General features: G+C 41.9%; 1 protein-coding gene across 17 annotated transcripts in view; it reads right to left on the bottom strand.

Annotated features, from left to right (window-relative positions):
- Positions 1-12075, bottom strand: part of cacna1g (calcium channel, voltage-dependent, T type, alpha 1G subunit) — a 240478-nt gene that overhangs the window by 14922 nt on the left and 213481 nt on the right. For 14 of the 17 annotated variants that reach the window (XR_004612086.1, XM_034569763.1, XM_034569767.1 and 11 more), the window contains 5 exons: positions 8464-8615; positions 6637-6746; positions 3726-3859; positions 1534-1604; positions 4-82 (listed from right to left, as the gene is read on the bottom strand). Coding sequence is in view for 16 of the 17 variants with exons in the window: in XM_034569763.1 (XP_034425654.1) it covers positions 4-82; positions 1534-1604; positions 3726-3859; positions 6637-6746; positions 8464-8615 (546 nt within the window). In the remaining variant the exon portion in view is untranslated. The remainder of the gene's footprint in view (positions 1-3; positions 83-1533; positions 1605-3725; positions 3860-6636; positions 6747-8463; positions 8616-12075) is intronic. The other 3 variants (XM_034569764.1, XM_034569757.1, XM_034569760.1) reach the window with 1 other exon arrangement.

A 12075-nucleotide genomic window follows, 5' to 3' on the forward strand; every position in this document is an offset into this window, starting at 1 on the left:
TACTCAAGTCACCAAACAGCTCCACTCCCAGTGCTGCATAGATAAAGAAGAGAAGCATGAAGAGAAGACCCAGATTCCCCACCTGCAGAGAGACAACAGGATGGAAGAGGGATTAGTCAGAAGACAGATATTCTAAGAAAAATAAACCATAACAAGGGACAACAAACAGCTCATTCCAGAGAGAAATAAAAGGCTGCAAAGCACCAAGGGAAATACATGCTGTGGCAAGTGACTAACCCCTCCCCTGAATAGCAATTGTTCAAACTTAGCTTACAAACCAGAAGCTGTGGATTTCTCTGCACATTGAATCAGTTTTTTTCCTTATCTACAAGACCAAAAGGCAAAAATGTAACAAAATGATTAAACAGTATGTGAGTTGCTCACATTGGCTGGACAAATCTAGCTAGGCTACTATTAGCAAAATTAAGCTACTTATCATTCGCTAACTAGCAGAGGCTCACTTGGGTTCAACATTAGATGCTTATATGAAAATGGACAGAGCTTCTGTTTGTACTCTGCATTCATCCCCTACGTATTCGTAGACTGTACCCAATGGTTTAGGTGAGACGACCATTTGACACGAGGAAGAAAGTTCCACAATGGCGAAACTACTTTAAGAGAAACTTTGAGCGTTGGGAAGATATATCTATGTGATGTTACTTCGGCCGGGCAAAGGGAAGAACTTTATCACCAAGAAACATTATCACAACCTCGACCTTGGCCATGTTTGTTGTTGTCAGAGACTTGACTATGCACTGCCCTCTAGTGGATGTATTGCTTAACAACCATTCCAACATAAGGCATGCATGGAAGTATGCCCCAAAGACAACTAGCACTTCCTCTGTTCCTCTGCCAAAGGGCTATTATAATTTTAAGATTTTTGAAGAACATGCTATTATGTTACGTCCAACTTAGAGGACAAGACAATACAGAATAACAACTTTGACACAAATGTGAATTTACCGGTAGGTGAAGAAAGTTTTTCGGGTTCTCAGTTGCTTTTTTATACTCCCAATGCTAATCAGCATGTGGAAACCTGCACACACCTCTTTCACCCCCTGCTGGATTTATTATTTATGAACATTTCTAACAAGTTTGAGGAGGAATTAGCCTGGAACGACACTCAATCTCTGTGAGGCACACAGAGGTGGTATCAAAGAATGCTGAGAACACTCTGTGTTATTTTTTCACTCAACCCGAACACTTTGGAACTTGTTCCAATTTACCAACTCCGTCACCCTCAAATCCACCCACCATCCTTCAAAACAAAACCTCAAGCTACATGCGCTTCTCAATCTCTGCGGGAGGCTGATAATGCAAATACGGGTCTCTAGAGCTGGCGTAAAGCTCATGGGAAAAGACAACACCCTGAAACTGAAGAATATGTCCCAAAAAAAGACACGCTTCTGGGATGTAATTTTAGGAACAGCTTCTGTGGGATGTGTTCGGATGTGTGCGAACCGATCCATGGCAGCAGCGTGAGGAAGGAAAAGAGGAGTCAGTGGATGTTATTTAACAGAGTTTACTGTGTACCTGAGGCAGGGCTTGCATAACCGTGTCCAGCAAAGCTCTCATCCCCACCGCCATCTTCAAGAGCTTCAATACTGTGGGGACACACAGAAAATGAACAAAAAGTTGTCTTACCATAGTCAGTATTACATAATAGAACAGGGAATGGAAAAGGACACCTTTTGCTCACTTAGAACCTAATCCTATTAGTGGAGTCAAAGATTTCCTTCTATTAAATTGTCAGAGCCTAGGTTGCAGTTTGATTAGATCACTGATATGATAGCAGGGTTCCGATGAGGAAAACCAAGGCTGAGATTATACATATAAATGGAATGGAGAAGTTGAGGTAAAACACTGATGCAAAACAACAAACCTTGATGCCTCCTAGGATAAGATCAAAGATATTTTACCACATCACCAGTCAACATACTGAGTTTTTGCAAATTCACCAGCTGTCACTTTATTCTCTCACTTACGCATACTAATACAATAGACATTTTAATGACATATCACAAATTGTTATGATTGATAGCCCCGGTAGTGGGATGTAATAAAGAACATTTGCTTGGTTATTGCACTTAAGAATATCTTTCATGCAACACTACTAAAGTACTAAACTACATTTTTATTTCGACCATATATCAGCAAATATCTGTACCTTCCGCTACACTTCAACAATGCATTGTGTTACATTCAAATTCATTAGGTAGACGCCACTGTTGAGACTCAGCCATAATGATGTGGAACTCTGCATTAAGGAATACGTTCTCACCTGTGTTTTGGATGCAATATCGAGGCTCTTTGGAAAACTGCTATAACCGTTGAGCTAATGCCCTCTGGCAATCTGGCCTGGTGGGCTAAGTCAGTCATAACCCTAATGGTACCCTAAGAGGTAGAGCGGGTCGTCCACCAACCGTGAGGTCGGCAGTTCGAGTTCTCCCCTCGTCTCCAACATTCCACGAGCCAAAGTGTCCATGGGCAAGATACTGAAACCCAAATTGCCCCTGACGGCTGTTTTAAAAGTGTATGAGTGCATGATAGAGATGCACTGTATGAATGCGTGTGTGAATAGGTGAATTGCAAAACTGAACTCTTCAGCACTTTCAGTAGTCATCAAGTACACTGAAAAAGTGCTATATAAATACAGAGCATTAACAGGTTATTTACTATTGTTTACATAGGCTACTTCAATAAATGATAAAGCTCTCTCGTTAGCTTAGCTCATTCTGTCCCTTGCTAAAGTGACCATCAAATCCAAAATGCAATCCATCTTAGTTACATCTAAATTCAGTCTGGATATGAGATGTGTAGAGATATATGCCAACTGGAAAAGTAGCCAGCTACTGCATCCACATCGCACACGAGAGTATCAGTTTGTGGCTCTGCTGCGTGACAGTAATCAATAATGATTTCCTGGCTACTTCTTCTATTATACATTCAGTAATCAGCCACAACAGATGAGCTTCCCCCCCGCCTGTCTTATCTCCTCTTCCTCCCAGCTCCCCTCTCCTCCGCCCCCTCCGTGCTCTCCTCCACTGTAATCAGCACCGAGCACACAGGGAGTTTAGGCCTCCACCTTCCTCGTGCTCAACCTCCTCCATCCATTTCCACCATTTATTTTGCTACACCGAATTCTTCCTGTCTCTCACCCACCTACACACCTGTCCTCTGATCATTTATCTCCTCCTTTTTCACTCCATCACAAATTCTTTTTTCACTGTGCCATCAATTGCTTCTCTTTCCGACCTCATTCCATCTTTATATAATCTATTTTAGGGTCCAAAGTTGTTCATCACTCGCTCACTACCTCCTCCTTTTATTTCTCTCCTCTCTTCCGTACCTAGTCTTGCAGCTTAATTCACTTACTGTCATAATGCGTCTCTCCCTCGCCCTCTGCTATCTTCCTTAAATTTTATGTTTCTCACCCTCTTGCTTTCTTACTGTTTGTTCCTTCTCAGTGCTGTGAATGTCAGCTAACTGTGTTGTTTGGTGCCATCTGGTCGGCTCACACCCTGCCCCAACCCTGCTGCGACCTGCCATGCAAAAGTGACAAAAGAGGGGAGTCCCGGGGATGTGGCTGTTTCACAAGGCATCTTAAAAGCATAGCACCGTAAAGGAGACTGGAATGTGAACCTGTCTGTGAGAGAGTTGTGCCAGGGAGGAGGATGGAGGGATGAATGGATGAATGGATGGATAGAGGAGGGAGGAGTTCATACCTCGTGCGATCCTCAGCACTCTCATGATGCGGATAATGGTGGGGTTGATGGGCAGCGAAGCGTTGACCTCAATCTCCTCCAGAGTGATGCCCATGATGGACAGCAGCACGATGGCCAAGTCCAGCTGGTTCCACCTACACACACACACACACACACACAGACACACACACACACACACACACACACACACACACACACACACACACACACACACAGAATGACTAATCAGTCCCTAACACTGATTTTGATCACTTACTCTCTGTTCAGGCCTGGTTTTAACATCCGTCCTGACTGATGCCAGTGGACAACTCTAAGTTCAGGTGTCAATGTACACGAGTGGCGTTGAGGACGCACTTGAGTAGTGATCCGAAACCAGATCACTCATTCAGAAGTCGTCTACGCGTATGACCACATCTTTACAGCTGTGTGAACACAACTGCATCCTGGGCCACGTATGAAGGGCCGCCTACTCAGCTGTCATCCTCTGATACAGTTTCAAATAAATCAAAAGTTTTACTCTTCTCAGTGTTTCCACTGTTTCCACTCTCTCTCTCTTTCTGTTCTCTCCATCTCACATTGATGGACAGACACACAACCACACACATTGACAATAGACATACATGTATAGTCAGACTAGCTAATAGAATGACACGTATTTATTTGCATTAAGAGCGAGGAGGTGAGACACATTCAGGACACATTGTTATACGTGAGCAGACGTATTTAGAGCTGTCCACTTGTGATCGGTTCTACCAGGACAGGTGTTAATATCAGGGTCAGAGATCACTTTTCATAGTCTTTTTCTTTCATAGAGAGAGGTGAACTTGTGTCACAGGACTCACTTGAACTAGAGTTTCAATTGAGTCAGAAGTTCCCATGACTGTGGTAATTTATCTTTTGAGACTGCAAGAACTTTGTCCTGTTTTGAGAAAATTACTCTTGAAGACATGTCATAGTGATGTCATCGGCTTGGAGACACGACATTTATATTTGTTTGTAAAAAAGATGTGTTATACATTTGAGAGATGTGGACATAAAGAATATATAATGAAATATATGTGTATATTGTATATTTCATTATATATACGTATATTTCATTATACATACATACATACAAGGAGGTTATGTTACCGTTTTGGCAGGATTAAGCAAAAACTACTGGAACAATTACCATCAAACTTGGTGAAAGGATGTGGTGTGGGCCAAAGAAGAATGAATTTAATTTTGGTCTGGATGTGGATCATTTCACTTTCTTTAACATAGTGTGATAGGGCATTTTCAATTTTCATTTATTCCTCAAAAATAATTAATGAATCTTCGGGGGATATTGATGAGTGTGTGCAATTTGATTCAGATCCAAATAAAAGTCTGCATCTGCTGAATTTAAATGTGGTTTTAAGTGGGCTGTTGGCCCTCGGCAGAGGTATGTTGTACTGAGTTCTAGTTTCAATCAGGAAGACAGGTTTCCAAGCTGCCATACTCAAGGCCATTTGAAAATTATGGGACACAAAGGTATTAAAGTAAAGGGGCTCACTTGCAATTGAACAATTTTGGGGCATTTTTGGTTTTAAGAGTAAGACTAGAAAGCTGCAATGCAAAATGTCACTACTATAACTAAAGTTGCCATTTGTCGGATGTGCAGTGTGACACACAAAAGGGTGACTTTTCACATAGTGGACATTATGATGTGTGTTTCTGCAGCTGCAGTGCTACAAACCTTTTACAACTTATCAACCCTGCATTGGTGAAGTGTTTAACACTCAGGAGAGATTTGGGAATGTGTGAGATTTGTGATTTTTAATGGTCCAGAGATCACAGAAATAAGCCACAAAACTTAAGTCATCCACAATTAACTATCACATAAACCTATAAAGTTGGATACCGATCATTTTCTGGATAAAAGTGCACGGGAGAGCGCAGACTACTTCAGTGTTATGAAGCAAGCTAACAAAGCAGCAGTGGTATCATTTCATTTTAGTATCGTAAAGAGAGATATGGTGCGCTCAGATCAGTCAGTGGGACACTCTTCTAAATCTTATTTCCTTGTGCAATGAATGTGGACTGAGAAAGAATGTTTTTAATAAAGCACATTTATAAAAACTGAAGATAGTTGTAGGTGGTCGTACTAATCTGGTTTGTCTATTTTATTGTTTCAATCCCTCATGTCCACATTTAGATACTCAAAGTGCACAAGTTAACACAAAAGAAATCAACTTAAAATTCAACGAGCCTGTAAAATGTGTCCTCTGGGGGTCTTGGCTGAATGTTGTGTTTATCTGTTTGCGTGTATCTGTGTGTATTGAGGTAATATCAAACTGCATCGCAGCCAAAAGCAGAAAAAAAAGGATAATGGTCTGCTCTGGCAAAGAGAACGGACATCATGGAGCCCTTGGTGGTCAGTTTTGGTCCAGAAACTATGAGGGGGTGTTTGTGTGTGTGTGTGTGTGTGTGTGTGTGTGTGTGTGTGTGTGTGTGTGTGTGTGTGTGTGTGTGTATTCATTTATGTGTGATGTGTTTGTGTATATGTTTGTGCTGATGCGATTGTGTTTGTGCATTGTTGTGTGGTTTTCAGCAGGAAGCCAGAGATTTCGAAGCTATGAAATCATCTAAGGCAACATTTTTTATGAGTGTTTAACAAGGCTGTTTGTATTCATACAGGCCTCGCTGAGAACCGTGCACTGAGCACCTTGGAAGAAAGCTCATTTGAGTTCTCTGAAAGCTGCCTCAGATTTTCCACATGACTCAGGGGTTATAGAACGGTACGTTTTAAACAAATCTATTTAAATACCATGGCCGCTAAAATGTCAAACCCCTAAACTGGGAGCGAAATGTTTATCCAGGATCTCCTAGGTCACAGACGTTCAGGAAAGGTCACATTGTCACTTTAGGAAGCAGTCATGTAAATACTGACCTCTCCTTGAAGAAGCGTCGGAAACCAAAAGCCACCAGCTTGAAGACGGCCTCCAGGACAAAGATGAGGGTGAAAATGTAGTTGCAGATCTTCAATGCCTCGTCCAACTCCTGGGAGAGCAAAGATTTAATTGTTACATATAAAACCACTGCACCAGTATCCTTCTTAACAAGCCCGTAAACCCAGGATTAAATATTGTGTTATTCTCCCAGAGTGAGCTGTGGCTTTCATCAATCTTTTATTAAAATTTAAATTGAACTGCACTGAAAAGTGTTTTTTTCTCAACTTGACTTAGATTTAACACTATGGTTTATATTAAATAAGTAAATATACAATTTTCCTGCATTTACATTCTTCCCACGGAATAGCACAGAGTCAATTTTGTAAACTTTGTCATTCTCTCCAAAATTAGCTGTTCCATTAATAGATCCCTCATATCGCCCTCCCTCATTCTCTATGAAAAGGCCATTAGAATCAAAGTGTCCATTTTAGCCTGTGGGAGAATTCAACAGTGCCCATGTGCGTGTAAAAACTGACCTTTAACTGAGAGACATGGAGAGAACTGGTAGCCAGCAGGGATTTCACAAATCCTCACTGGTGGCCATCCGTTAACTTACGGCTATTACCAGTTACACATCTCTTTAATGCACTATTTTACAACATAACAACCTGTTCAACATCATTATCCGTGATACTCACACCAAGAACCCTGTATTCAACATTCTACAGAAACCTTCGAGGCTGTCTAGGAAATCACGCCCTCATTCACCCTTCACTTGTTTCTCAACTCAGAGGCTGCATTTGAAGACTGCATTGCAGTGGCATGACTATGCTGTCCCGTTTCGAAGGCTCCTTTAAATGAGTCCTTTCAGCCCAGAGCAATGACGGCTCCAACGGGTGGCTCCTGTTCAGGCAAACCTTTCCAAGGATTCATTAAACCTCTGTGACAACTTGCTTTTCAACAAGATAATGGTAACGAGACAAAAATGTCCAATGATTGCACTTCTGAATACAAGTATCAGGCTTCAGCTCAGCTAATGGTATGCAGTACATGTTAAAAAACCAAGGGGCATTAAGACTTTCTCCTCGTGTCCAACTGCAATACCGCGAAAGCGATAAGGACAGGTCGCCAAGTTTTTCCTTGTTGTGGGAACTGTCGCATTCCTCTATAATTTTGTAAAGTCTTGATCTTACTATGTTACATTACATTACATTTCATTTAGCTGACGCTTTTATCCAAAGCGACTTACAATAAGTGCATTCAACCATGAGGGTACAAACCCAGAACAACAAGAATCAAGAAAGTACAATTTGCTTCAAGAAACCCGAACTACAAAGTGCTACAGGTAAGTGCCATATAAGTGCTTTTTTTTATTCAATTTTAGTTTGCGGTGGAAGATATGTAGACTTTCTGCTATGTAAAGTGCCTTGTGATAACGTATGTTGTGATTTGGCGCTATACAATGGAAATTGAACTGAAGCCTTTGATAGCCATCTGAACACTTTAATTCAGTTTAAAAATGATGAATGTTGGCAGACAAAGAATAATTTGTCATATTGTCTCTCCTGAATTTGAAACATTTTTAGATTATGTACTTTATTTTGCTGGGCACTAAAATTGCATTGTAGCACAGGATGTGCAGGACTGCCCAATATTGCCCAAGATACTGCCCAAGATTTGCAATCCAATCCAAATGTAGGTGCCACTTAATCACTACTACAAGATTGCAAGAACATAAGACAACCTCTGGGAATCATGTTGAGTAATTATTATAATCCATGTATCAACATTTGAAGCAAACAGCCCATGGTTCCCCTCCCTCTGACCTGGGGCTGCTGGTAGTGCTCCATGGACATGGTGATGACGTTGAGCCCGATGACGATGGTGATGAACAGGTCCAGGTAGTGGCTGGTGCACATCTTGTGGATGAGCAGTCGGGTGGGGGAGTAATCCGAGTAGTAAGGTTTACTCTGAGCTTCTGTTGGAAGTGGGAAGTGGGTGGGGGGGGATTGCAGGGAGTTTGGGAGAGGAGGAAGAGGAGGAGGAGGAGGGAGGGGGGTGTTCAGAAAGTGAGATGGGAGGATATACACTGGGACGCCGTACAATTGACCTGTTGTGTTTGATGAGCGGAGCCACCGAAGCTGCTTTAAAAAAAGAAGTGGTTAGTGGAACATGACAACACCTCCCTGTGCACTATAAACACTGTGAATGTGTAATAACCACTTACGATGACTGAGTCACAGTAAGAAAAGAAACGTGTAAAGAGATGTAAAGAGATTACAAAAGGAGGGAGGCAGATCAGATAATGGGCAGAGAGAAAGACAGACTCCAGCCACGCTCTCCTGTGGTCTGCAGTCATGACTAATCAAATCAAATCTCCTCGCCTCTGGTCAACACTTATTTAAATTGACTCTCCCCTGAGTGAGTGTGATGGGAGATAAACAGCGTTGCTAAATGTCTCCGTGTGCGTGAGGCAGAGTCTCCATGGAGGAGGCTGCTGTTGGAATATGTGGGTCTGGAGATCTGGTCATCTCTCACTCTGCCTCCCTGATCGCCATGTGACTGCAGCCTCCCCTGATCTCTTCCACCTCCCTCGTCTGAGGAAAAGAATATAACACAAGAGAGAAAGTTTTCCACACTCATCCATCACCTTGTTCCTCACCTCCTTCCTCCATCCAAGAGAGGATGGATGGATGGGCTGGGGGGCTAGGAAGAGAAGGAGAGAGGAGGCTCGCTCTATCTATCACCTTTTAGCTCCATCAGTGAGGGAGGCGCTATAGGTAACATGAGAGAGCAAATGACACAGACAACTGCACACACTGAAAAAGCCAAGAATCCTTTGGGTGTTGTGAGCACTCCAGCTCTGCCCAATTAGCCCAGGTGTTGCTTTGGCTGCAGCTGTGCTGGGCTGATTCCCAAGACGGTGTGTGTGTGTGTGTGTGTGTGTGTGTGTGTGTGTGCAGTTCATGGTGCGCGTCTAGTGGTTTCCTTCTCGCACTGGAGAACCTCAGGGAATAAGACAGGAGTGCTGAGTGGGCAGTGCGGTAAGAAAATAAATATACCCGTCTGTCCCTGATGTTAAATATACATCTGCATCTTTTGGGATTGAAATTTGTTTCGTTGAAAGAAACCCAACTCCTGAATGTTCACAGTGGCTACAGGGAGCAGAGAATTATTGTTAAAGTCTCCTGATGTGTATTCACTTTAAGAAGCTATATCTCTTTTAATGTGTGTGGAACCTCTTCAGTTTTTGGCCAATCACCAATATTGACTGCCCGGTAAACACCAGATCAATACGACAAGTTATCTTTAAAAGTAGCGAAAGAGCTTTACCCTATGCGCAACCCTTGGATTTCCTCTCTGGGTTAATTGATCACAATATGTTGCCTTTCTTGTACTTTTTACATTTGCATTTTTTTTTTCAGATTTGTCAGCATTTAGTCTTTAGCACTTTAATTTGCCCGTTGGGGGACAGATAAAATATTTTGTATTTAAATTAATTGAATTGACTTGACCTGCAACTCAAGTCCTTCTGATATAATAGTTCTTATTAAGCTGGAAACATTATAGTGGGTCCAAACGCTTTTGGAAAAGTCAGACAGGATTCAGATTGTCGATTTTTTCGGGGGCTAAATAAACTGGCATTCAAAATAATGTCCCAGTGTCAATCAATAAAGGCTAAAATACAGAGTGAAATTACCCTTACTACAATTAATCACATGATAATTAATGTATATTTTCACAGAATTATTTCCAGCAATACAACCTATAGTGTGTCATACTCACCAAGCTGATTTGCTGGTTACTCTTTTTTTGTGATAATACTGTTTTTGTTTATTAGCTTTAACTGTCAATTGTTTTTTTCAGCTTGTGTTAATGAAACTCAACACTTCCTGCAAATATTTCAAGTTAAAATCCCAGCAAGAAGGATTGGATTACATCCTTTGATTTGCTGGCAGGCTTGTAAGGTTAAACATCTGTGCAGGAAGTGTCAGTCTTGACTATAAAATGTATATAAAAATGGACAGCGTGTTTCCACTTCCTTCCACAATCTAGAAATGAAGCCAAAATGTCACTGCCAACTTTTAAAATTTTAAGCATTCAGAGTCTGTGCGAGTCTCAGATGTCAATCATGACATTTCTTCCTGTTTTTATAGCATCAAATAAAAACTAATAAAAACCAAACTTACTGGACAAATGAGAAATGAAAATACACAAGTGGGATAAGAACCACCTAAAATGACAGAAAATCCCATCCACTAACATATAAGAGGCCGGGTTTATGATCTATACTGCAGCCAGCCACCAGGGGGCAATCGAGTTGCTTTGGCTTCACTTTTGGGGAGCAGTCATGCCGTCCATCTTTACATACAGTCTATGGTCTTGGCAAAAAAACAAAGACGAAAGGTTTGATTTTCTTTGCAATCAAGTAAATAATGGCACTGTCTACCTGCAGCACTGTAAGTGGTGAGTCGCGAAGGTTTGGCAAAGGCCTGTACTCTGCTGAGTGCTTTCAAGTGAATTATTCTGTATATGAGCACTGTGGTCATCTCTGCTATTTTGTGCCTGCTGGTAATGACTGATAGTGACATGAAGGTGAAGGTGAATATGCTGGTGGTGCTGGCTGAACCACAGGGCTGCCAGTGATAGAGCCTGGCTGCTCCTGAGCTCCTACAGAGATGTGCGTGACAGAAAGTTGAAGAAATTTGGCTTCCGGTGTGCTTGGTCTGCCTCGGCGCATAAACACATGGAAACTGGTTGACATCGTGTTCTGCTGTTTTTGCACCTCAGGCGCTTGACTCGTGTTGGCACCAAACGGTCCCTCGTCTTATCAGCAGCTTTTTAATGAATGAGGTGCACCTTCTTATGGACATTTCACTAAGGAGACAGTGATAAAGCATGTTTACAGTGCCTTGGGTAAGTCTGGGCACATGTCTCTGAATCCAGGCAGTTACAGGTATGGCCCTAGAGGGATGCACCAACTTGGTTCATTCAGTGGGGGTTTCCTATTTACGAGATCCTCCATCATGTTTGGATAAACAAACATTATTTTTACTCTGCTCTACTTAGTACGTGCAGGTGCACGACGAGCTGAGGCAGACAGACGCACTCACACACAACAGCAGTCCCTTTGTTTCCCCTCCTATATTCCCTCATTCATCTCATTATGCTGTCAACACAACGTTTTCTATAGCATCTGTCCTATTTACATTCCTATGTAGAAAAATACAAGGTAGAGGAAATCTGATTAATATGGGCGACAGCTTCAGTGAATACGCAGGATTGGTTGACTTTTTTCCATAAATATGTAATTTGAGGAGTAACTAAGCATTGGTCTTAATATTATGGCTGGGGCAGAAAGGGCAAGACCGAACACGAGGTAGGGGAAAAGATAGACAGAAACCCTTTGGCTAAAGCTCAACTAATCTCCAGAGGAG

Source organism: Hippoglossus hippoglossus, chromosome 19 (genome assembly GCF_009819705.1).
Source record: "Hippoglossus hippoglossus isolate fHipHip1 chromosome 19, fHipHip1.pri, whole genome shotgun sequence".
Taxonomy (NCBI): domain Eukaryota; kingdom Metazoa; phylum Chordata; class Actinopteri; order Pleuronectiformes; family Pleuronectidae; genus Hippoglossus; species Hippoglossus hippoglossus.